At 38.6% G+C, this 27,790-nt stretch overlaps 1 protein-coding gene across 1 annotated transcript in view; it reads right to left on the minus strand.

The window, feature by feature from the left end:
• Positions 1-955: 955 nt before the first annotated feature.
• The window catches only part of LOC145996771 (uncharacterized), a 91,913-nt gene continuing 65,078 nt past the window's right edge, over positions 956-27,790 (minus strand). Inside the window, exons 2-5 of the mRNA XM_083133303.1 lie at positions 15,608-15,706; positions 12,599-12,673; positions 7,848-7,962; positions 956-1,432 (exon numbers count right to left, since the gene is read on the minus strand). Coding sequence (XP_082989429.1) covers positions 1,358-1,432; positions 7,848-7,962; positions 12,599-12,673; positions 15,608-15,706 — 364 coding nt within the window. The 3' untranslated portion in view covers positions 956-1,357. The remainder of the gene's footprint in view (positions 1,433-7,847; positions 7,963-12,598; positions 12,674-15,607; positions 15,707-27,790) is intronic.

Genomic DNA, 27,790 nt, shown 5'->3' on the forward strand with positions numbered 1-27,790 from the left:
TCATTAGAGTGCACTTCAAATCTCCTGCATATGGCGATAGCCAATAGCAGCGAACTACAGCGGTGCCATGTCGAAATCTCACACGGAAAAGAGACAGCGTGGTTGAGCGAAAAGACTTGTCACGGAACAAGGCAACGCCGCACGTCTGTGATTCGCTGATGCTGTTCAGCCGTTCAAGACCATATGCAGAAGATTTGACGCGCACACTAGAGAGAACTGTCGCAAAACCCAGGCAGAGCGAGTGCAGGCCATAATAGCAGATCTGGGACACAGAAAACTTGTGCAGGGTGGGTGCCTCGGAAGCTCACTACTGACATGAAACAGAAGAGATTAGACATTAGCCAACAGTTGCTTCAGAGCTACGAACTTGAAGGTGATGCGTTCTAAAGTTTAAGGAACACTTGAGAGGAGTTCACGTTGATTCTGATGATGCAGTGGAAACAGAAGTGCCTTATTTGAGGGCCATCACAGACAAATTATGGTTATACGTGTACTACTGGGCTTCCAGCGTACACCAATCGTTTTGCCTGTTCGAGCGTTATTCGCTCGAGCGAAGAAGCTGTCAATTCCGTCTAGCGTCATCTGTGAGAACTATTAGACGCTCGAGCAAAAAACCCTCGATGCAGCAGTTTAGTGTATAGAGCGACCACAAACAAGAAAGCCTTCGGCCATAAACCTTCGCGCATCTTCCCCTCCATCCGTTCAACTCGTGCCATAAGAAAGCCTGCCCCACTCTACCTCTACGCGCCAGTACTATGCACAGGAGACGCGGTTCTGCACAGGTCCTTTTGCCAATGATCCCACTATAGTAGTCTCTCCGAAAGGCAAATGGAATGTTCAACACGGCAGTTCGGGAAGTCATAATGGACGATGAGATAAATACATGATTTCTTCCACCATGAGTCTTATCATGATGAACAGATACTAAAATAACAACAACCTTATTAGAGGAATATAAGTTTTATGTTTGTCTAAATGTATACAATAAATACGAGGATATGACATTTTTTAATGGAATCTTCTCTGAGCCAGCCAGCCCCTATTGCAAGCTCCTAGAAGAAATTACATAACCAATCTATTCCACTAGAACTGAGGGTCTCGATATATTATAATTTTTAAATACAGGCAAACAATTTACATTTTGTAAAATAACAATTAACTTACAAACATATGGGTTAATCAATTCTCAATTAACTACAAGTTCAAAAATTATTGTTATGAGGCATTTTGAGTAACTAGGTATTATTATTTTTTTCAATTCTTTTGTCATGGTTTGTTGGGCATTACGAGTTTTTTTTTTTAATTGAGAATTTGGGTTTAGTTAATTAGATATACAAGCGAGGGTTGAGACGCTTATTTATTCGTCGTACGTCGCTTCCGCATTGTGCTTCCTGTTCACGTACCACTTGTAGAAGGACTCCAACTTTGGACCCTGAAAAAAGAAGAAAATGGAAAGTTAGAAGTAGGGGAATAGATAGAAATAGACATGGTTAGTCTGTAACTTACATCAACATTATTTTTTTGCAGATAGAGTCAGGTCGTTGATAGAAAAATGAACAATAGTACTTATAATAATGTCCTCCTCAGTGGCCTTGCTGTCCAAGGCACCTTGCTTTGGACGGCGGCTGCGGGAAGGCATGATTTCGATCCCGGCGGCTGCGGGACGGCGTGGGTTCGATCCCGGGTTCAGTCTCCGGGAATTTTCGACCTGTGTATAGGGCTGGTGGCAACCCACCATTGTGAGGAAATTGGGGAGCTCCGAGTGAGTGAGCGTAATCCGGTCGCGAAATCCTACAACGGCTGGGGGTTGGTCGGACCGACCACCCGTCCCCCTAGTCTGGCTGCAGATCTCCACGCCCCCCTGGTGGCCCGCGTGGGAGAGAGGCCAGCAGTCGGTAGGTAAGCCAGGGCCCAATATTGGGCTGAAGCGCTATAGGGTTACTTTTTTACTTATAGTGACTATAATATTACTCTATTACCAAATTATTATATTATATTATTATATCTTTCTTTGGGGAGACTATTTTACTTGATCCACCAGATGAGTGAACACCAGGCAGACAACTTTGCATTCCTATAGGTCTCTTACCATCAGGTTTCCCAACAAGAATCCTGCGAAAACTCATCTTTCCTCTCTCATTCGTACCACATGGCCTGCCATGCCAATCCAAGTCTTCTTGATTTAATTATTATAATAATATATGAACATGAATGCACATTATGCAGTTCTAAATTATGTAACCTTCTCCATTCACCTGCCTCCTTTTCGCATTTAGGTCCAAATATTTTTCTAAGAATTTTAGTTTCAAATACCCCTAATTTATGTTCCTCTTTCAATGTAGTGAACCAAGTTTCATACCCATATAATACTACATGCAAATTTACTGTTTTGTATATTTTAACTTTCAGTTTCTTAGATATTATATAAGAGGATAAAAGTTTGTGAAGAGAAAAGTGTTCTTAGCTTAAGGCTTTCCGGAAATATGTATTATTGGGAAACATCCCAATAGTTTTTACTCGTTTTGACATGGTTAGAATGGGCTACTTTGATCCACTTTTGTCAACATGAGGATTTTAGATTAATAAAATTTCTGTATCATGAAAACCTCCAACACTTATAGCTATAATGTTATATTTGTTGTAAGTGTCTTTGTTGTCAACCCACCTCTGCTGATTTCTGATGGAGGAGTACAGAGCGACAGTGGTCTTCGGATACTTCAATGGCTGACAATACTACAGGGAGGTTATTTCAGTCGTTCACCGCCAGCGTGTCGGCCGTTCGGCGGGCTCTTCATGCAATAGGTCCCGGCAAATTGCGTTCAGGAAGTCCGTAACAGAAACCGCTTGTTTTGTAATGTTTCACTTTTCACAATTACAGTTACAATTACAATTGAAATAAGCACGTACCTTGTCGCAAGGATGCTGGAAAAGGTGTCCTCCCAAATACAAATATTTCTGGCACCTTATTTCTGACAGAAAATCTTAGATTAGACATCGCTACTTTATCGTCAGTTGTCAGAAAGGGAAGACAGCATCCCGGCGCATAAAGCAAACCGAAAGCGTAAAATGATATTTAAAAGTAATAATAATGATGATCACTAACCTCCTGTGTTATAAGAGATGTTGAAAATGACTTCCTTCAACAGCAATACAACACGTTTCTTAGGTTCAAGAGATCCTGTCTATCGTAATTCCCTGACCACTTTTCTGCAAGAATTCGTTTTCACGTAATTATCGTACATAAAAACTCTATGTTCAAGACTATATTTGTTTAACGACATAAGTAATGAATGAATAACAATTAACACACAATAAAGCACTGGCCACGAGTAAGCACATTACAATAACACAGTATAAGCAACACGCGTACTGATAAATGAACAGAAGTGAACATGAACGTACACTGACGTCTGGTAGCCGACAGTGTTGCTAACCATTTTTCGGCAATGTCCCTACAGACGTAGTCAAAATGTCCCTACAACTGACCAAATGTCCCTACGCCAAGTAAAGTGACTAAAAAAAAACACCTCATGAGCATGCAAACAGAAGATAAAATATACACATTTACTTACCAAATCTTTCTGCTCGGTGCTTCCACAATTAATGAAGGAGCGAATTTACAATACAGGACCTCTCCCCGATTTTTTTGTAATATTTCGCATACTCACTAATTGAGGCCTCCTAATCACGAATTTGAAGTTAACATTTGGGGGGTCACGTGTAGAAATTGCAAAATAAGTGACATTGAGTGGTCCGCGATCGGCACGATTGCTTATTATTTACCGGAAGATTTTGTGTTTCCAATACTTAAAAAACGAAATATACATTCCTGATATTACTACGACCCCAAATTTTAACTATGTTTGCCTATCCTAACCTAACCTAACCGTACCTGAATGGTTCGTGGGGCTATCCGTCAATGGTTTGTTGGGCTACCCGTGCATGTTTTTTTCGAGCCCAAATTTTAACTATGTTTGCCTAACCTAACTTAACCTAAACTTACCGAGAATGGTCAGTGGGGCTATTCCTGAATGGTTTTGCGGTAATTGTGATTACGAACCGATAAAAAATATTATTTTCGTAGCACTTTAACGGCAAACGTTCATAATCGAAGACGCTATTTTCGTATCCTGCAATTTTATGATTGATGTACTGTTGCCAAATTTACCTGTAATCAAATCAGTTCTTCTACATCGTGATTGTCGCTGTCACATGTAAGCACGTTCTTTGGGCAATATACTGAAATCCATAAGTTTATTAATTAGCCCACAGCCATCATCCTGCACACTCCACCTAACAATCTGTACAACATTAACAACTTTTTTACTGTTCTCTTCCACCATTCTTACACGATCCATGCTCTCCAAGTATGAAATCAACAGTGTGGCAACGCTGTAGACAGCGTAACTAATTTTAATTTGTTCATATCAACAAATATGGCTACCATACTTGTATACGGAGAATCATTGCGAGAATTGAAAAGCTTATTTTACAACTTCTACACGTTAATGAACATTTTTTCCCCCTCACCCCAACATGTTAACTTGAGATAAATAATCACGAATAATTATTTCGTGAGTATAAGACGTAGCATAGAAATTACAGAAGGGTCCGGTATTGTAAATTCTTGCCTTAATGAATAATAGGGGTGTGCTGGACAGAATTTTTTGGGTCGGGACGGGATCGGGACGGTAATTTTTTTAAATCCCGACATTCGGGACTGAAAAATTTGCAATTTCCCGACCAAGTCGGAAAATTTTCTGGACGGGAAATGTTCGAAATTTCCCGAAGCACTGGAAATCTCGAATTTTACAAGTCATTTTCACTTTAAGTGATTGTTTTTGCATTTCTAGAATAAAAACTTACAACTTTCGATAAGTTCCAGAAACTTACAAGGCAGAAAACGTCGAGAATTAACGACTTTTTAAAGTAAAGAATCCAGCACACCCCTAATGAATAACGTTGAGTCGTTTACTGTTGATTATGTTATTTGAAGTCATACATGCTGCTGCTGTGAAGAGATAGATGTTGGTTGGTGATGCTGTATTTCCTGCATTCTTTAACAATTTTGGTCCCATTTTATTTCCCTTTTTTGTTTTTGTATCACTTAACATTGAAAATATTCTTTCCGTTTCCGCGTTAGAATGCGGCAATGTTAGCACTATTTTCGCGAGAGTGGAAATGTTTTCAAAAAGGAACTTGCCTTGAAAGTTTTTGGTAACCGATAACATGTTCCAAAATTCTGATGGAGATTTGTTAGTTAGTTCTTTTTTCTCCTCCTCGCTAAAGTATCCAGATAAACTAATTCATAAAATGTAATTTACCAAGATTGAAAAAAGTACCTACGTTTTCCCTCATTTGGCAAAATCTGTCCCTACGTTCCTACGCGGGCGAAATTTAGTGAAAAGTCCCTATGCGGAGGGACATGTCCCTACGGTTGGCATCACTGCCGACACGTGCAGTATGAAGCGCCCTCTCGCGGCTGACAACTCACCCAACCCCCGATAAGCTGCAGGCGCTGTCGCGACAACTGAGGATAAAGCAGCGATGACTAATCTAAGATTAGATGTCAGAAATAAGGTGCCAGAAATATTTGTAATTGCGAGGGCACCTTTTTCTGCAATCCTTGCGACAAGTTAAGTGCTTATTTCAATTGTAATTGTAACTGTAATTGTGAAAAGTGGAAACATTAGAAAACAAGCGGTTTCTGTTACGGACTTCCTGTAATGCAATTTGCCGGGACCTGTTGCATGAAGAGTCCGCCGAACGGCCGACACGCTGGCGGTGAACGACTGAAATAACCTCCCTGTATGTGTTTGCTGGTGATAACTACAGATAAATCATAAAATACGCAGAAAGCAGCTATACTATTGTTTGGTTTGAGAATTATTAAGACTTTCAACTCACAGTTATTAACATAAAATATAAATACTGAGTTTTTCTACAATACTACTGTTTTTATTTTTTGATAATAGATTTATGGATATATTATGAACGTTTACACAATTTGGAACATTTCTGAAAAAAAGAACCGGAAGTTGATAGGTGCCACCATTCCCGAGGTAGCTATATCAAAAATCAAAAATATCCAATATGGCGGACTCTTTTCAATATGGCGGCCGTCAGCACGCAGATGGCGATTTAGCTACTCGACTGAACATATCTTAAGTAGGCCTAGTGTACCCATCAAATCTCTTGTTTTTATAAAAAAGTTAATGATTCCAGACTTAACCGCCGGACTGTGATAAAGAGACACTTTTTGGGAGACTATCTTCCATTTGGAAACACATTTTATGGCGCATCTTTCATTAAAATACATTAAAGCTTATAAATTTGGCTACAACTTTTATTCGAAACAATTTCTTGTCAATTTGTTCAAAAGTTACAAGGCAAAAACTTTAAAAGTACTAGAGAAATTTCACTTTTTTAAGATTATTTTTTTAAATTACTGCAAAACTACCAACATTATCGAAAATTTAAACAGAATCTTCTTTGTAGCCCATTCAATGAGGATTATGACCAAAAAAAGATTACCTGCCTACGACCATTGGTTACGGAGATGTCGGTCAATGGCTGTTAATTTCCAAATGATGGTAGGGGTCAACTTAAAACAACAAGGAGCTGATCAACCAACAACATTATTCAAAATTTGTCGATGTAGGATTTTTCTTTTGTTTTTGATAATGTCCTTACATAAAGAGCATCTGTTGTTCACCAAGCATCTAATCAAGGGTTATCTGGGGCTATGGTCGAGATCGAGAATGTGTAGGTTGCTTCCTACACATCTCCATTCTTTGCAGATTTGATTATTCATAAATAGGTTTTCCATAAAAAACCTTTTTTGCAACTTCACAATTTAGTGACAGGACGGTTACTTGAATATGGGAACTTGCTTCTGTTTATTCACAACCAATAACCTGTCTTTGTCTATTCTAGGTGGCAGGAGTTGCGTAATTTGGAAATGAACCATAATTTTCCAGCGCGCTAGAGTGATAGAGAGAGAATTACATTGCCTCCTATGTCATTAGACTTCAGGAGTTTCTGTGAGGGTGTGTGAAAGTGCAAGTGTACCAAACTCTGGTGAATGATAGCACTCATGCCACTACCAACGGTGACGGAGACATACTATAAGTCGAGTATGGACAGAATTGGGATTCCAATTAGATCAAGTAAGTGCTACCGGAAGTGACATGAACACCATAAAGAATGTCTGTGTGTATCACATGAACCAAGGTATGTGTTTGTCTGCCATTTAAAAGTGTAGTGGTAAGTTACTTTTATAGACACCCTATAGAATTAGGTTTTTTTTCATATTAAAATTAAATTATACTTTATTCCAAATTTTTGATGAATAATGAAAAGGAACTACGACAGTCCACATTTACTCAGAGAAGAGGAAATTTTATTTTTTCCAGAACGAACAAGCCTGGGCGAAAATTCTCGAGGGGGAATTCCCCCTTAATCCCTTTATTGTAGGTAATAGTCCAGGTTATTTATAGTGGCTTACTTTGGATGACGAGGGCCTGCCCCAACGAAGTCCTTTTTCGAAAATTCCCGTCCTTCGAAAACTGATGTAATATTCCAAATTTTAAAAAAATGACACGTATTTAATGTTCCTTCTAGAGAACCCAAGTGAATCCTCATGTGGTTTGCTTTGGCTGTTGTCTAGATATCCGTAATACTTGGCACCTTTAAAGTATTTCCTATCACAGATATCTATTTAACAGTGAGAGCAAACCACACGAGGATTCCCTTGAAAGTTCCAGAAGAAATTCTGATTTCGGAATATCGTATCGGAAGGGGGAGGAATTTTGCTGGGGTAGTAGAATCAGACTTTGTGACCTCACCTGATCATCAGTCCACGTTCTCGCGGACGAGGAAGAAGCATCCGATTCTGTGAGTGGCACTTGTCCTTGGGACTCCATGAACATCCCAAATAGGTCCTCCAGCGATGGGATATCTCTGCACAAGAGCGGGAATAAAGATTGTGATAAATACAGATAGCACACTATGTTACATGAAAAGAGTACAATTGAATAAATTGTTTTAAAACTCTGACACACACATGCACAAAAAGGGCACTCTAAAGACTCTCTTGTGAAGAGGGCTGACCGTTCTTTTAGCCTTTTATTGTTAGTTTATTTAGCCTTTTAGGCGTCGTCTCATGGGGTGATTTCTTAGTTTTAAACTTCAACGGGGGATGGTCACCACTTATTATTTTTCATTCTTGGCGTCTCGAGAGGAGGCGGTCGCCTCGATAGATCCTCTAAAATCCATTGATGACACACATGCACGCATGAGTCTTGTCATTTGCTAACCATATCTGATGTATATGTATATATGTATATGCATGTTACTTTTGGTTCATCGCAAAATTTGGTGATACGCGTAAGATGAAATTGGGCCGGCCACAGTAGCGCAGTGGTTATCACATCGCGCTACGACGCCAGGGGTCACGGGTTCGAATCCAGGCCTGGGTATGGATGTTTGTGATTGTCTACCCATCAATTTCATCACTCATCTCCATCTTCGCAAATTATTCAAAAGTGGCATAAAAGCGAAGCATAATAATAAAGCAAATCAAAATAATGGAAAGATGAAATTGACGAGAGGACAATCATAAACACACATGGACAGGACACAACACAAGCCTACAGAGGATTATACTGCTGGGAGTCCAGTCTCTTCTCAGCGGGTCGCTCCTTAATCCCCATATGCACGTATGCATGCATAAGGGTGATCGTTTTTGTAGTGAATAAACACATGGTAGCGAGATAGTGAATTCCGACCACCATAAATGTGCCTTCACCAGAAATCGAAACTTGGTAAATTTTGATATCGTTCTCCATTTCGAAACTTGTGGATACGCGTGTGTCAGAAATAAAATGAGCGGGGTAAGCAGGCGGTGGGAATAATACTAAAAAGACATAGTCACGTTTAGTATACTCTAGAGTACCATGCAAAAATGAATATTTTGGGCCAAAATAACGTTTATTTATGTAGTTTTTCTTTGCTGGAAGAGCTAAGCTGAACAGGTCCCTCATGTTCCCCCCGACCATAGGCGCCGACTCCATGGGGTTGGGGGGGGGAGGGCTCGAGCCCCCCAATGTTAATGATGTGGGGGCAGAGCCCCTCAAATAAGTTTGCTTAAGAGGATCTAATGTATTATATTGCTTCTCTTGTAAAGTTTACTCTGAATTGTGCAACATGAACTTAACTTTAAATACACATTTGAAATGTTCTAGACCATCAAATCTGGGGGGCTGAGACCGCTAAACCATCAACTTTTGGGGGGGCTATGAACGGAGACAGCAAAACACATGACTTATTACTATATACTAAGTATATAATTATGAGTATTGTTAACATTTTTACTAAAAAGAGTTTCAAAATAACGAGGTGATATGACAATTATACCAGTTTGTTGTTTAGTGAATTCTGAACAATTTGAGGTCGTAAACATGACTTTCAGGCAATATTGATATGTACGATATTTAGTTATTCTCGAAATCTCTTCCTCTAGTCCAAAGAAAAAGGGGAAAATAATGCTAAAGTCTTTGAGTTTATTTAACACTGGCTTGCAGTAAAGTACGCAAGGAAAGCTTATGAATAGTCTGTATTGCAAAAGCGGGAACGGCTATGATCAAAGGCATTATTGATAAAGCACGGCGTGCTATGTGTTTATTTATTATTGCAAAATTAAATTTAAAAAGTAAAATATTGTAGCAAGAACAAAAAGTAAAACTATTTGCCTGCAATTTGTGTTAGCATTTATGTAAATAATTCAATAAAACTGTTAAATATTCGCTATTTTTATGGGTACGTCAACACTAAGGTTCTTTGCACCCGTCACATGTCCTTTGTTTACAAGTCTGTTGCGGACATTCAAACACACCCATGCCCTCGCCGGGACTCGAACCCGAGACCTCCGGATCAAAGCGAGTTGAGTCGACCACCCAACACGCTCGGCTACCGAGGCCGGCATAAAACTGTTATGTTGGCCTCCTAATGTAAATACATAGCCTACTTTTAAATAAAAATGTTAATTGTTATCTAAAAAACAAATGAGCAGACACACGTTTTTCATGTTACATTTCATTTGCATGAGGAATATAATAGCTGCTTAAAAACTGCTATACGAAGACGTAATTTTTATTTTTTAAAAAGGGAGGGAGTGAGTCATTCATTCATTTATTTCAGTGATCAGAGCCCCCCCCCAATAATTTTGACAAGTCAGCGCCCCTGCCCCCGACCTCGTCACTGGGGTACGCCACTGAATTAACAGACTATGTGCGCTAGTCTAAAGACTCATAATCCAATTAACTCATTATCATATAATTTTTCTTAAATGCGCATTTGATTTTCTTATTCTGAAAGTTTCTGCAGACCCAGTGTCCGACATCGAAAGAGGAAAGGAAAAAGTTAAGGAACGAATTTCAAGAGCTAACGATGTCCGGACGGACGGAAAAGAATAAAAAAGCCTCAGGCTAAATCCATTTCCTATTTGGTCTTTTCATTTTTAGCAAATTGAGCACGCAACTTCTGAAAGATACGTCGAAACTATTCCCTCTTTTCAGTACCCTCAATTCAACAGGAGAAACGAAGATAAACAAACTTCGAATTCGCCACCAGTGGGCAGCAGAGGTTGAATGCCTCCAAGATGTAGTGAAGTAGCGGAATTCCTAACTTTCATGCAGAGGGATACTTGTGAAAAGGAATATGCATGTACTAGTTTATTTTTCACATGTTCTTTCGTCTTTCTTTCGCCTCAAACTTCACGAAAATGTTGCAGAGAATAAAGAAAAGTTGGTGGCTGTAGGCAGAGATATTGCCCTTTTTTTGACTGCTACCTACGAAGTAACAGTATCCATAGGCAGGGCCGGATTAAGGTTGGTGCTATTGATGCTGCAGCACTAGGGCCATTCCTGAAATAGGCCCAGATGAAAATAGACGAGAATTTTCCGAAAGCTGAACGTTTTTCTTTTGCTATATTAACCTGAAAATAAATCTTAGAATAAAATTTGGAGCCCCAATTTCGGACGCCTAGACATAGCATTACTTATTATACAGTTACTATTATTCTTGCGCTGTGACGTAACTATAACGTCGTTGTGTTTATTGTTCACCGAAGATTTCAAGCATCAGGCCCAATTTAGTCTTAATCCGGCCCTGCCCATAGGCCCGTAGCTAAAACTGATTTCTAAAGAGGCTCGCATTTTATCATGTAGGTTTGTTTGAATTGTGCCTTATGTAATTTTGAAAGTCGAAATGAAGGTAATTCCAGCATGTGAACACACACACGCCCGCATGTACCCCTCTCTCTCTATATATATGTATGTATGTGTGTGTGTGTGTGTGTGTGTGTGTGCGTGCGTGTGTGTGTGTGTGCATAGGCGTAACTTGACGAGGGTAAGGGGGCCAGTTGCCCCTTCAAAATGTTCAGGTTTATTAAAATTTACAAGTTGAGCAAAGTAACAAAGAGTAATATTTGTGATTTCGCAAACGTCGTAGTTATTTAGCAAATATTTATGTACGCTGTTTTTAGATTAAAAACTTTTCGAGTCTCTTCCCCCAAACTTAATCCTCAGGTTTGATTCTACCCCTTCAAAATTCGGTCCCAAATCTGATTCTGCCCCCTCAAAAATTGGCTCAGTTTGATTCTAGCGCCTCAAAATTTAGCCCAGTTTCATTCTGCCCCCTCAAAATTAGGCCCAAGTTTAATTCTGCCCTTTCAAAATTAGGACCAGTTTGATTCTTCCTCCTCAAAATTAGGCCCAAGTTTAATTCTGCCCCTCAAAATTAGGTCCCAAGCTACGCCCATGTGTGTGTGTGTTTGCAACTGCACTCTCGCTCATACACACATTGACAGTATTTTGACTAAAATATTTGTTTACAATTGTATCACTTCACTCATTGCTTTTAACATTTTGCTCTTAGTACACATTGAGGTATTTATAAGTTATTATTAAAACTACTAAAAAATAGAATCTTCTAAAGTTTAAGAATAAGTTACACAATTTTATAAACATTGTGAAGATTGCTTTCATTATTATGATAAAATATTAATTTGTGGTAGTGTTTAGACAGAGTGCTGCAAGGAGATTTCGCTCGAGCGCCAAATAGTTCGCACGATAGCGTACGGAATTGAGAAACTTTTTCGCTCGATCAATAACGCTTGAACAGGCAAGACGAGTGGCATACACCCGAAGCCCAGTAGTACACGTATAACCGTAATGTGTCTGTGGTAGTGCATGAAGTGCTAGACCCAATGAAATTGAAACTTAAGTGAACATAGTCATCTCCATGTTAAAATGTATTTTAGTTAATCTTATCAATACACAGTGATGTGTGAAAATGAAATAGATGATTGTGGGCTGAAACTTCCAAGGCAGATATTTTACATATAGTGTGTCTACGATTATTGTCACATTAAAATGATATTTCATTGAATACGCTCGAGGGTGGTGGTGCAAGCGAGCGAGCGAAAGTGGTCCCGTGCAGTACTCTAGTGGTGACGATTCGACAATAACTCTGAACTGTACACTTTTATAAGTTTTCCACTATTCCTTACATATTTTTCAAAACTGTTTATATTTACCTGCTTGCTGGAGGATTTGACCCAGCCGCTCGTTTTGCCGCTACTCCTCGACACATGGGGGCGAACACGAATCTCCTGGAAAACAAAAATTGTATCATTGGCATCTGTCTTTGAATGGAAAAATAAAGAAAAACAAACTGTATCTTTGGATGTTTTCGTTGGGATGTCTTTTTGAAATGAATTAAACCAAATCTATACGTAATTAACACAAGGTGTTGAAGGAAATAAACGATAAATAGCAGAGTTTTCTGTATTTGACTACTATCTTTTTATTGCAAGGGTTTAAAGATTAATACAGTACCAGTTGAAATATGTATATTTGATTTGTCGCTGATGTCCGATAGTGTGAGACGTAGGTCCCATTTATATATTTTACGAAGCTGAAATTTAGCCAAGTATAAATGCTTTAAATAAATCAATAATATAACTGTTATCATGTAAATTCTATTGTTGCAGCACTGTATGCTCGCAAATACAGAAAATGGTTTCGTCAGTTTGAATATTAAATAAAATATGTTATTTTATTTTCTTAGCTCTCATATCACTCATTGGGTTAAAACACAATTGTCGTTTCCTTCCATTTTGCAGTGAAAGAGTAAGTCTTTTTCAAAGAATTCGAAGGAATTAAATACCGGAACTGCTACCTGCGGCGCTGTTGTCGCATGTAGGAGAGAACGTCAGTGCAAATACTACGTTCAATATCCTTGTACGCCGAATGGTTCAAGTTCAGACTTGTTCAAGTTCCTTTCATGTAGAAGTAATGTCGCATTGACACTAGGAAAATCACCGTATGCTATTCTTTACAGTAGATTATAAATTAACGAACTATGTTTAAAAAGGAAATAGTTACCATTTTCTCAGCAACAGAGTTACTATCCTGTGCTGTACAGTGTGAGTGTCAATGTAGTGACGTAGATTTTTTTGTTAAGTGTTTTGCAAGCACTTTTGAAACCTCAATCACAATACACTGCATTCTACAAAAGAATGCATGTAGTTGTATGCTGAAACGAACTACATATGAAGAATCAGAAATTGGCAGTTATGTAAGTACAGGGTCTTCTTTATTGAAAACTACTTAATGATGATCAATAATAAGATGAATGGAAGGAAAAGCTTTGTATGAAACGATACAAATCATCATTGCGTCACACGTGCAAGAGTTGAAAATTAGGACGTACAGTCACAGGCAATAAAAATGGAACACCGAAATCCTGAAATACTCGCTTCACTGCAAGGCCGGCGGTGGTAGAACTTTCTATTCAAAATTTGCTATTAAAATCAACTTATCGCCGTAAAGTTAGGCAACACACATACCGCCTTTGCAGGGAAGCGAATATTTCAGGATCTACGTGTCCCATTTTTATTGCCGGTGACTGTACATACTGAAAGTATATATTTTTGAGCATTTATTTAGCTACATTTTTGAACTTGGCTGTAGAGTATCTACTTTTGCTGAAAAACAGGTTCTACGCAATGGCGTAGCGGTTAAAGTTGACGCCTTTGTAATCAACGGATGTCGGGTTCCATCACGATTGTAGATCCAATCTCGATTAGCCTATATGAGCATAAGGTAGACTTAAATGAATAGATCTGTCTGTCAGTATACGAGGGATTCAACATGTGTTTGCAACATGCACTAAATACCCCCCCCCCTTTCTTTACAAATATTATATAGTCAAGCCGACCTCCGGGGAGAGTGGATAGCACAGCGCGCTACAACACCAGTGGTCCCGGGTTCGAATCCTGACCTGGGCATTATGTTCTTTGTGAGTGTCCGTTCATCATATCATCACCCATCCACATCTTTCGCGATTCGCCAAAAGTGGCAGAAATGCGAAGTAAAATAAACCAAATCAATCAGCAGAAACTTTCATACCTTTGCAAATTGAAACACAGTGTTCGCACAGATCCTTTTTTTTAAAATGCATCACAACTGACCTATACACGAAAAAACTCATGGATGTAGATTAATTTGAAAGTTTATAACTGAAGATAAATTATACGAGTACCATTCCGTCTCGTAACCCAGAAGTACAGTCAACGGCAAAAATAATAGGAGTCAAATTGTCCATCGTTATTTTCATTACTTTTTATTCTACATCCTGTGTTGTTTTAAGGAATGAAGTTATGTTGGTGCGAAACAGGCATTGCCCTCTGCTTATTGACCTCTTTATTTCAATTCATTATCATCATATTGTGCAATACAGATCGAATGAAAATGGTGATGGACAATTCGCCTACTGTTTCTTTTGCCGTTGCGTGTACTAAGCAATGACTATGCATGAACAAACATGAACTAGCTTGTAGGCGTGGACTGAAAAGGCATTGAATTAAGAGGTATTCGAGCAGCGAGAGATATTTGGATTGGGGTTTATGTAATTCTTACACATAGGATAATCTGATGAACAAATATTCTCAGCAAATTGTCCATGATTATTTTAGATAACTTTTCTCTTGCATCCTGTGTGGATTTTTACGTATGCTGTTGCAGAGGATGTTAGCAGCTTGTTTGGGGTTATGTTTCAATTCTTGAAGCTCTCGTTGGGTAAAACAGAATAAACATGATAATGGGCAATTTGCTTGGTAATACTTATGAATCCCACTCTACCCTTACATTGGGCTATACTTGTGTACATTCACCTCACTTATAGTAGTGGCACAATTCGCCTCTTTACGCATAATTTTTGTCAAAGGGGATTGTTTTTACGAATAAGTTTATATTTCTTCGTGTAATTCTTCTCAGTGGAAGTAAATTAATTTTACAAAACATTAAAATAAGGGCCTCAAAATCGTTCTAAAGAAACTACACAGTACTATTAGATTCAATAACTTTACATTATAATTTGAAATATTAATTTTAGGATGAATGCTTAAGAATGACAATTACGCTAATAATGTTGGCAATATTACAAAATCATTAATTGGAAATATTTGTAGCGATGATTTTTTTAAAGAAAAATATAAAGTGTTCACCATATGACAAAGGAAAATAACAAAGACTTAACCTACCTGCAATCTATGGCGTCTGACGTCACGAAAAGGCCTATGAGCAACACGAGCGTCAAAGACTTCATCAGAGTCTGGTACCGCCATCCTTTGGGCATGGTTCTGGAAAGAAAGAGGAATGCGTTTATGAGCCTGTGTCTTGAGGAAGGTGGCTCCAAATTACATTACGGTTAATTGTCCCAAGCATCTTGCTTGTAAGCCTTCGTGCGGTGGATTGTGGGTAGGGAGAGGTTCTCTAGCAGCACAGACCGGTTAGATATTTGTCAGTGGGAGGGTGAGAATTAGCTTTAATACTTAACAAACTTTCCATTGTAAAAAAAATACTGCACTCTTGTTGGCCGAACACAATATGCTTGTATCTTTGTGAGAATTCAGGGTAAATATGCGATATCGCCCGAACGGATTTCTTCAACTTTACAGGAGAAACTACTTACTGAAATCAGTTTCTGTAGCATTATCAAAGTTCTTGGATGTATTTTCTTTCGCGGAAACTGAAAACGTCACCATAGAATGCTGCAGAACAAGAAATAACCACTTTTTATGTAAGGAACTTGCATTTTCTGACAACAATATGCCGTTGTTTCCATTATGTACCGCGTCGAAAGTCACGCGGTCTCGCCAGTGTTTCCAAACGTGCCTTTTTCTTAGGCGATTTTTTTCTTTTTTAACTATGCTTACCTAACCTAACCCAACCTAACCTAACCCAACCTAACCTAACCTTGCCGGAAATGGTCCGTAGGGCTATCGTGAATGGTTTTTGGGGCTATCCGTCAATGGTTCGTTGGGCTATCGTGAATGGTTTTGGAGCTATCGTGAATGGTTTTTGGGACTATCCGTCAATGGTTCGTGGGGCTATCCGTCAATGGTTTGTGGGGCTATCGTGAATGGTTTTTTGGGGCTATCCGTCAATGGTTTGTGATAACATAATTAACACTAAAGTAGGTATTTTTCGGTGAAGAAGGTTGAAACACTGCATACCCACTCCAAATCGACAAAACACAAGCACGACGCGCGATGATGCATGACGAGTGCACGCCATATTGTCCGTTACCCAAGCGGAACAAGGAAGACAAATAATGACTCGTAATATGAAAAGTTGACACTATTTTATGGAAAAAGGCATAACTTCACCTTAAAGAATCTTCCGCAATGCAGAATAGGTAAGTATCAATGCTAAAATTAACGAAATAAACGAGTGAGAGGTGTTCGGGCCTTATCGCATAATTACCGAATTCAGAAATGGAAGTTTATGCTACCGTCTTCCTTGATAAAGACAAGTGTGTTATGTTAAAACGCTTGGCAATACACAGTGGCGGCGATGCCTACTTTGAGACCCCTACAGAACTGAATAAGTTGGCCCTACATAAAACTAGCTACATAACTTTTTCCTGCAGTTTCCAATATCTCACATTTTTACACACAAAACAATTCAACGACCATAAACAATCAGTTAATATTCGAAAGTGGAAGAATAGGCATTTTAGCCATAACTTCGACATGTATACAAAGCCAAAATAAATAACAAAATCTGATATGATAATATTAACAATAATAGTTACCTCTTACCTACATTGTGATGAATACACACAACGATACGAACTTTTCTTGCTGTGGAACCTAAATTCTTGCAAAGTAGCAGGGTTATATAATTTTGTGAAATATTGTACGCGTTGTTAGAACTGTGTTCGTGTTTTATTGATATAAAGTATTTCTTTCACACTCGACAAACAAATTGGAACCTCTTGATTAATAAACTATTAATTTGATCACAGTCAATGATATTTCATATTAATTTTCATTTTATGTTTCATCTAGGGCTCTGCAGGGTCCTTATCGCCACCATTGGAAATAGCGTTAAGTTGTAAGAAATTTACTCACCATGTCTAAATTCGGATGGAAAGAGGTAAAGTTCCTCTTGTATCAATGCGAGAGACAGTGAGAGAAAGGAGGCCGCTCATAAGGACGATACGGATGCCATACTGCCGTGTGTAACCACAAGTGAACAAATTATTACATTAAAATCTATGTTGAACTTTTTACATTGTCTGAATTGCAAATATTTCGTTGCTTACAGATCGTTGGTTAGTTGGTTTTGTATTTTTTTTTCTTCCGCGACAATTGTGAAGTTTGCAGGTACTGTACGAAACTTGGCTTTTACAGCGAGAGAAATCTGGGTTCCATCCACTAGTTTTTCGTCCCTTGCACCGCTGTGATAGACTTCTAGTAAAGTCCCAATCCTCATTGGAACGCCACTTTACTTCAAACAATGTTCCGAAAAAACAGTTTTCCTCTGACAACTATATGTCAAGTCCACGTGGAGCCCAGAAAATCCTCCCCTCAAACCTTTCGCACCAATAGCGTCAGTTTTAGGAACTGACAGTACTTGTCAAGTCCACGTGGAGTAAATGAGATGTTACCAATTCAGTTTCATTAGAGATTTCTTAACGTGAAGCTGCGGTTGCGTTATCTTTGCTAGGTTGTGTCATTGTGCTGTGCTATTTCTTTATGCAATGTAGAAACCTTAGGAGTAATAACGTCGCAGTTAAATAGTGGGTGTCTAAACACTGCAGGTAAAAGTGACAACAGAGCTTATAAGAAAAAAGAAAAAAAAACAGCTGCTGGCCAGTGTTGCCACAATCTGTAAGCACAATTTCCCTTTGCAAGGGGTAAAATTTTCCTTTTTCGCCCATTTTTTCCCTTCATCTAAAGAATTAATAATAATAATAATAATAATAATAATAATAAATATTATCGTTGATCCATGTTCGTATGTATGTATAAAATGTTAAATAATTTAACTTTGAAATGGTACGACGCCAGTGGTCCCGGGTTCGAATCCCGGCCTGGGATGGCTGTGTGTGAGTGTCCATTCATAAATTTCATCATATCATCACTCATCCCCATCTTTGCAATTAGCCACCCACTCCCAAAGCCGGGACATAAGGGTGAATGGTCAATAACCTCCAGCCCCAAACGGTAGCCAGATGTGGATCAACCCAAATTCCACCCTTCCTCTCAGAACAAAGTAGGTATACGACAATTTTTTTTTTTTTAAAAAATCTCATTTTCAAAACTGGAATCTCTTATAATGTTTAATATAATTAATATTGAGTCTGTCGTAAAATTTCCCTGAAAATTCGCTATTTTTCATCGAATTTCCCTTTTCACGTAAAATTAGCTCAAAATTTCCCTTCAAAAAGGGAAATTTCCCTCCATGTGGCAACACTGGTGCTGGCTGGTAACAAGATACGCGTCCTGTCGGCTTCCTCTCCAGCTGTGTGAAAGATACAGAACTGGCGTTTCCAATGAGGACTCGAACCATAAGACTCGTTTCCACGTCTTTCCTCATGTGTACGTAGAGTCCCAAGCAGCAGGCCGCACTACATAGCTAGAGAAGAAATACTCGTGATTATAAATAAATTAATTTTAGTCTGTGGTATGGATTATTAACAGAAGTTATTAACCCAGAAACTATTACATGTCAGGAAACCTAAAACAAATAATAAATCCTTTCACTTTACAATATTTAGGTGGTATTTTCTTCTTTACTCTGCAGTGCTGGACGACTTACAACATTTATTATTTGACATACTCATATTTGAGAATGTAAGGGGCATACCAAGGACCCCCTACAGGTTTCCTCAATCTCCCTCCGCACTGCGGGGTTTTGCTGTTTATAGATCCGGTACTGTTACAGTTAATCATTTAAAAAAATAACTAGCTACAGTTGTACTCACTTGAAAATGTAACTCGATGCATACAAACACAGGTTAAGCTCATGCTTAACTATAGGCGTTATCATCGCCAAATGTTCATGTTCTTTTTAACACGTGCCCATTGTCAAGAATATCTTGTATATCCATTATAATAGAAAGCATACTCGCACCAAGCTTGTCAATCGTTCTAAGCTGCACTTCCGTTGCTGAAAAGCTCTTTCCCTAGTTGAAATGATGCGCAGAGTGGCAGTAATAGGTTTCTTTTCATCGCTTGATTGCAGGTCATAGGTTAATGTACCCACTCAGCAACTGATTCCTTCCTGTGTCTAACTAATGACGGGGAGAGATTAGTTCAATTTTACATGATAGATGGCAGCAGAGTGATGCAAGCGGAATGCAGCTTCAAACAATTGTATCGCTCGTGCAGTTTTGCTGGCAATGTATTCGTACAGTATAAGTCAGGGGCGTACCCGCAGGGCCCGATAAAGAGTACACATTATTCTCGTATTTCTCATGTACAACATTAATGCAAATTTTCACGATCACTTGCTTAAACAAATTTACCCATTTAATTTTTCATGTCTCCCCCCCCTCCCCCTCCCGTTATCTTTATCTTGTGGCTCCTTTTTTAATCTGTTCAAAATAAAGTATAAACACATTTCCTTCACAACTTTAGCAAGTAATACAAAGATCAAGGCGCATCTATATTCGGAAAAGAGCTTTCGTTAAGTAAATGCCGAAGCCAAACTTATGATGGTGCACCTCGTATGTTCGGGATTTATAATGGTGAACCCTCAACTACTATGGTGGAGTCACTGCTGACTCCACCCAAAGCATTTTTTTGTTTGCCGCTTAAAGCGTTTCTGTTCGTAAAGTGCCGTCTTCTATTCTCAATGCAGGCCGTGTGCTTGCAGAGCGCAGACAACTCGTGCAGATAGTGACAACTGTTGTGGTGAAATAACGGTTAGGGGTCATACGAGACCTCACAATAGTAGTTGCGTAGCCTTTTTTACTTTCTGATCATGTGATCCTTTCTGTAAAAACATGTCCAGGCGCTTAACTGACTGAGATAGTTTGACATTTTTACAACAGTCAGACATTGGCGAGCGTCTCAAGTAGTGACTTTTGCAAATGTAAACGTGGAGGAAAGTGACAACGAAAGTGAACATAGTGTCCTTGATGCACTCAGAAATTAATGACCATGTGTGTGTGACACATATGCTATAAGTGTGTGTAAGGAAGGCACATTCTCATGCTCCCTCCATATCTGAGAAATGTCCTGGGGGTTTAAAAGTTGGTCTTTTAATATTGTGAGTGAAGAGGAAATTATTGTGTAGTGGTACATTTTACCAGGAATATATATTTTTTTCCTTATATCGAAAACATGTATGTCATGTTCTTTACTATAATACATTAATCTGATTACTATTCTTCTAAGTTTACTACCATTACAACAATACTTGAGCATAATTTCATTGTCATAGTGGGTATCCATTATGTTACGTATACTTAAAGAAGGGTTTGAATTTCGTTTGGAAAAATGTGTTACTTTTTTACTGTGTTTCAAAAATAGACCCTTTTGTACAGATTGATAATTTATTATACTTTTCTGCCTTTTTAAAGATACAAAGAATGGTCACGTCAATTAGAACCTTCAAAAAATACGTAGTCCATCCTCAGTAAGTTTCAAAAAATCGGGTTCAGTTTTGACTACACCATAGTAATTGTGTAACCAAAAAAACAACATGATAGTTAAGGGTTAACACGAGAAAAGAGAAAAACGCGAGATATGTTCACTAAGCAATGCAAGCCATAGTTTAAATTTAGTTTTGAATTATGCTGCATGCGAAATCACTGAAGTAAAGCAGTGTTGCGAAACCATACAAAAATTATGCCAATCTTTTTAGTCAAAGTGAAAATCTGTAGTAACTTTTGGTTTGAGGTCTACAGATTATAAAGAAAAGGTAACCAAATTTATATTCTGTGTTTGTTACCTTTTCTTTGTAATCTGAAGCTATGAGAACCTTTGTCCAACTCGCATGTCGTCTAGATTTCAATCAGATCATTACGTTTTGCTTTGTCGAAGTTATGAAGCCACTTCTAAGTATAATAGAATCTTATAAAGGCGAAGAAAGATGTCAAGTTTTATCATTGAAAAAAAAAAGAGTAGAAAAGTTTGAATGCATTCAGATAGTGCTGCAAACAAAAACAATTTAAACCAGATCTCCAAACTCTCCGAACCATTGAGCTACATCCGGCATTTGAAAACACATGGCGACCTACCAAGTCTGAATTGAATATTTTAACGATTATTTCTTGGTTTACAAAAGCTTTAAGATGTATAATAAAATTATTATTTTTCATTTCCCTGCAACACACATAGGCTATTATTTCTTAGAGGATCTTTAAGACATGTAAATACTTAGGCGCAAGTTCAAGTCTCGGCCAGTCGGTAAGTAGGCCCTGGTCACACTGCTCTTACGGCCTGTTGTACCATGGGTTAAGTTTTTTTTTAAATACTTTTCTCACAAAACAGTAAAATCAGAAAACACAGGCTAATCATTAATACCATTCACACCGTTAATCAAGTGGTGTGAATTATCAACATTAATAAAATGTTTGCGCAAATCGTGCAGTGCATTCAAAATCCACATACGTCAAAAGTGGCGCCAACTTATGTGGGGCCGTGGAGTCCGAGCCCACCCAATAATTTGCCGTGTTATTATTAATATATTCGTTATTGTGATTCGTGGTAGACTGCTTATTGAAATCATTATGTAACAGATTTTTTAAAAAAATAAAGATGCATTGTTGATGTGCATTAATATCATAATACATAAAAGAGTGCCAACTTCATACAAATATTGAGGCGGGGGGGGGGGGAAGAGTGAGAACAATATTTTGTTATGTATAATGTATATACTTCTTGAGGAATTTGGGAGGGGACAAAGTGCCTTGCGCCTATGGAAGGGAGAATTTGTGAGATTTTTGTGAACTTAGAACTCAAGTATTTGAACCCACCCAATGTTTTTTGAAAAGTTAGTGTAGATGGACACACAACATCATAGTACTCAGCCGGCGAAATATTGTTGTATTAATCTAAATAAAAACAAAGTTTATCGATGTTCTCTAGTTATTAGTTTTGTTAATTTAACAATTCTTGAAGTCTAATCATAATAACGAGTCATTTCTCTTGTAAGAACTTCAACGCCATCTGGTATTAGAATGACAAAACACCGTTGGGTCCAATTTCGTTACCTTCGTACCGGAACGCTGTAACGAGGTTTTGTGGCCGAAGCGGCGGTTTTGAAGGGGGAGAAACACTGGTGCGGCTCGTCTGTGAAAATGTGCGATCGCTCTCTGTGCACGACTACAGCATGCCTTGCTTCTGGGACGCGTAAGAGAGAAACTGTATCCAGGCAAGCTATGTGATTGGTGACATTCTCTCTTGCTCTGTCGTTTAATAAGGATTGGTTGGAAAGAGATGAGCTAAAGTTAGTTTATGGTGCGGGCCCTCTAAAGCATTAATTTTCTATTCTGTATGTATGCAACCACGCGGTATAGATTCATGATTGCCACTGACATTTACTATTCCTGTGGGATTTGATAAATAAAACAATAGCGCACGATGTAAACAATATCATTGCACGTAGTGGCGGCGATTAGGTGTAAAGGAATTACACATTGGCACAATGCAGCGATATGTGAGATGAGGCGGGTGAGGGGGAATCAGAATACATTTCCTAACTAATTTACTTTTGTTACTAGGTGCACCATATTTAATTTTTTAGTTGAAGAAACTGAAGAATTTAATGGGCGGCACATCAAGTAAAGTGCTCATTAAACCAAAAAAAAACCCTTCCAGTAATAGCAGTGATTTAGCACCTAGCACCTCCTCCCAAATTTCCTCAACATCCCCTTAATTTTTTAAAAAGGCTCAAATAACTCAAACCACTTACTTTGCCTAAACACGAACTTACAACCCCCAGATAGGAAATTCTGGATTATAGGATAGTAATAGACACACTGTTGTAATTACACGTAGCTAAATATGATACTTTATGGGGATTGTGAAATGATAGGGGGAACGCGTCATTGGCCTTGCGGGCTGGATGGCACCCCCTGCCAATAGCAACCATGAATATATGCCGTGGTTTCATACAAACAGGATATAATATACAGTTATCTAATGCTTCATAGTGTTGAAATGAACCCGAAATGAGCAATACGTTTAATTCTCCTTTATGTCCTCTATGCACTATGATATTATTGCAGTGGGATCCATGAGTATCACCGTGCAAATTGTCCATGACTATTTTCATTAATTTTTCTCTTACATCCTATGTGTTTTTAAGCGATGAATTTTTATGTATGCTGGTGAAGAAGTTGTCAACAGCTTGTTTTGAGTTTTCTTTTAATGCTTGAAGCTGTTATGGGTCAAATAAATTGCACGAACATGGTGATGGACAATTTGCAAGGTAATACTCATGGATCCCACTGTACGGCTGCGCTTTGTAAGCCTATTACATAACATATTCTTTCAATTTCTGTTATTTTACGTTGCTTTTACACTTATTCGGCTAATTAAATAGTTTAATGATTTTAATTTTTCCTGCCATCCCAATACTTTGTGTAAAGTCGTATGATAGTGTAAACATTTGTGTTAGTTAAAATGCTAAAACAGACGTTTTCGTCTAAAACGGCCAGAGGACTAAACCCAAGGAAAGGAATTTGTTGACCTGCCTGTAATTGAAGTAGGGGCGTTTTTCATTAAAAGTAAATCTTACTCTTAGCAGCGCTGTAACGAGTTGTGACGCAAGGGAGCGAAGCGTGGTGTGGGGGTGTTGATTTTTAAGCGCTAGTGGATTGCATTGTTTGTTTCATGTAGGGATGGCTGGATGAAGACGATACCAAACGAACGAGCACGAGTCTAATAGATACAAGAATTACAAGAAAAAAATATCACAACAAACAAAAAACAACATTTTTTGACTATATTAAAACATCTACAATAAATCACCTCCTTGGTTAACAACTATTTTAAACTTAATGTTATATTCGTTAAAAACCGTGTTCTTAATCGAATTATTACTCTTTATGATTATTCCATAATTTATTTATTAATATTTAATTTCAAGGGTACATATTAATTAATGCACAAAGTTTTAAAAAGTAGGAAGATATTTACGCGTAAAATTGTCGGGATCGGTTGAGAATTATTGCTCTAATTCACAGAAATTTCGAACAAGACAGTCCCGCTTTCGGCCTCGTCTATACAAGCCTCGAAGGACCTCGTTTCGCTGATACACGGCGTTGGAGCACAGAACCGTGTGTATGAATTAGCCTCTTTGTGATTAATTTAAGTTGAGTGGCCTTTCCATATGGCTCGTCGCAAAACACTTACGTTCGTGACTAAGAAGTTTAGTGTTGGTTTGAAATAATCTAAAATTACTTTGGTTTATAACACTTAATGTTAGACAACTCAAATAGCTGTGAAAATTATTTGGTGACAATTTACAACCCCTCTCAACACTGCCTTGAAACAAACCATATTCGTTTTCCTATGTATTCCATTTTAACCCTTGTAGGCACGTAACTCGATCAATCAAGGATATTAGCAGTCACTGTGATACCACCACTAACACTGGGGAACAGTGAAATTGCGGCACAGTGTTTGAGAGCTAATTTAGGGCAATTTCATGCTGCTGAATAATGATATAATAATATATTTCCTGAATTGGCTCTAATTTATGAAATAAATGCAACTAAACCAAAATGGCGGAAACATAAGACATACATATAAATGAACTTCCAACAACAATTTAATATTTCTTTTTGTGATTACAATCTTTATTATAAAAATAAGTTTATATAGGCCTATGATCAAAATAATTAAAAAAATATGTACACAATGAAGTAACAAACTATATGTGAAACGTTTTCTATACGATTTCCTGCTGTATTGCTTTTGAGGACAATCCCTCTGTAAGCTCCAACCAGGCACGTATCCAGGAATTCCTTTCGGGGGGGGCTCAACACCATTTTTTTAAGGGATGTAAGAACCTCACAATTGTATGTGCAAGACCAGTGGTGGCAATTGGCTTCCAAAACGGGGGAGGGGGGGTGCGGAGGGCGTTGCAAGCAAAGTTTACTTTCTCTTGGTAGACAAGGCTTAACATTAAGAGGCCATAATGTTGAGGCAAGAAAATAAAAAATGGGGAGCAACTATCCCCAAAATCGTCGCCACTGTAAGGCTGTCATTTTAATCAGAACGTGAAATCGGAACATTTTTTACCCCTCGACTCCTCTGTTTCCATGCATTAACATTGTGTGCCGGAACCATCTCAGTATGTGTGTTTGTCCATTTCTTCTCATCAGGCATAAAAACGTCTATGGTGTCTTTGAGTGTTTTTACGTAGCTGTTACACATGCACGGGATAGACAATCCACTAGAGAACGCGATATTCAAATTGTGGGCTGCGAACTGGACGCAGACAGCTCTCGAATATTTCTCCCTGATTCGAGCCTGAACACTACTAAAGTGTCTTGTCCTCCCATGTTTGCAGCTCTTATAAAAGCCGAAACACACCAAATTGTTCAGATTCAGGCCTTAGCACTCACTCACAAGTGTTCAAAAATGCCTCTCACAGCTTCTGCTGTCTTGTCATATATCGGCACGAAACAAAGGAAGTCTTCTCGAATACAAGTGGATCACGAAACAATTAATGCACAGTGAAAACCCTTCCTTTCCCAACACATCTAATGTTTCGTCTCCCAGTATGATCAAATGCTTACTCATTTATCTCCAGCGACGTGCCCAAGAGAGGGTTGGTGAGGTCATAACCCCATTTGACCCAGTATTCCTTTTTTTTAAAAAAAATGAAAAAAGAGGAACGTCAAAGACAGGAAAAAAATGGCAAAATCAGGACTGACAACCAAAAATAGTATGCGTAACCCCTCTCCCTTCCGAAAACCCTGGGCACGCCTCTCTTTATCTCGGACACATTTTTTAAAATGAACTCACCAGAAGTTTTTATCATCGTATTGGAGATTGAAGTAAGATGCGTTCTTCCTGCAGGTTTGAATATGATCCTTTAGGGTGCTGTCGCCTGCCTGCCTTCACACCTAACCTTAACAAGGCCCTAATTTTCCATCCTTGTGACTTGGATTTTCAAGACTTAGGAAGGTTTCAGACCGAAGGGACACGCGATACATGTCGATTGGAATGGGCCAATCAACAGCAACGTTTCACACCGTAGCGACACAAAAGGCCGCACAAACCTAATATTCAGGCGACACGGCGTGAAATCTCCCATATTAGGGCCCAGTCATTGTCACCTCGAAGTAGTAGCTCTTGTTAACCACAGAAAAATATTATCCTCAACCAGTGGGAATGCTCTTCAGTTTTCTTCTCTCTCCTATATTTTCTGTGCTTGTTCATTATACAGGCAACACCTTACGATTTAATATACACAGGACATGTACTATGTAGACATTTTAACGAAAAATCGGTTGAAGTCAAGGATGACTAGGTGGCTCAGTTGGTAGAGCCCTGATTCGGGTCCTAGTAGAGCCTGCAATTTCCACCTAAAATGTCTACATATGCAACATCTTGCTTTCTCTTCTCGACATTTATAAAATTTTCGGCTGTCTCTTTATGGTAGTTAAGTGTTTGAATGTGTTTCGAACCCAGTAGGCTTAAACAAAGTATTTTTTTATACCATGAAATTCTCGGACTGCGTGTACGAAATTTAGTTCTGGATAAACTAAATCATCACTCAAAACTTTGATTTTCAGTTGATCTATGCAGCTTATTTCTGTTTTAATAAACCACTCCAATATCCGGTACTGCTGAAATATTCACTTTAGAGAGAGAGAGAGGGAGAGAGAGAGGGAGAGAGAGAGAGAGAGAGAGAGAGAGAGAGAGAGACAGGCCTTGATCTCTTCGGCCCTCGAACCGAACTAGCACTACACTGAGGCCCCGGAAGTTCTGCTGTCGTCAATGTCTTCATTTTCGAATCACTATATCTTATAAAGCAACCAGAGGACGCTGACTGATCACTAATCGACTGTATGAATTGTCACACTTACCTCTGAAATCTCATTAACCAATTCTTTGTACAGATCAACCGAAAAATTGAATCCGCGTATTTATATCCTCATTATATTCTAGAACGTTCCGCAGATAAAACGATTCGTTAATATCGCCAGTAGTTGGCTCATTCTCTAATTCAAGAACGTACCCTCTCCCGCCTTCCAAAGATTAGAAATTACAACGAATCGCCCTACGTTAGGCGCTACCTTTGTTGTGCAGCTTCCAAATGCTGACAAGTTTCTACATAGTGCTCTAGTGCGCTGCGACCACACCGAAAGCGCAAGAAAAATTTACGTGCAATATTATCAACAACAGGGTTATAGAACATTCTCCGTCTTGCCTCGATAATTGTCTATTTCCTTAAATCATCGTCAC

This window comes from Lepisma saccharinum, chromosome 13 (genome assembly GCF_977018435.1).
Source record: "Lepisma saccharinum chromosome 13, izLepSacc3.1, whole genome shotgun sequence".
In the NCBI taxonomy this organism is placed as follows: domain Eukaryota; kingdom Metazoa; phylum Arthropoda; class Insecta; order Zygentoma; family Lepismatidae; genus Lepisma; species Lepisma saccharinum.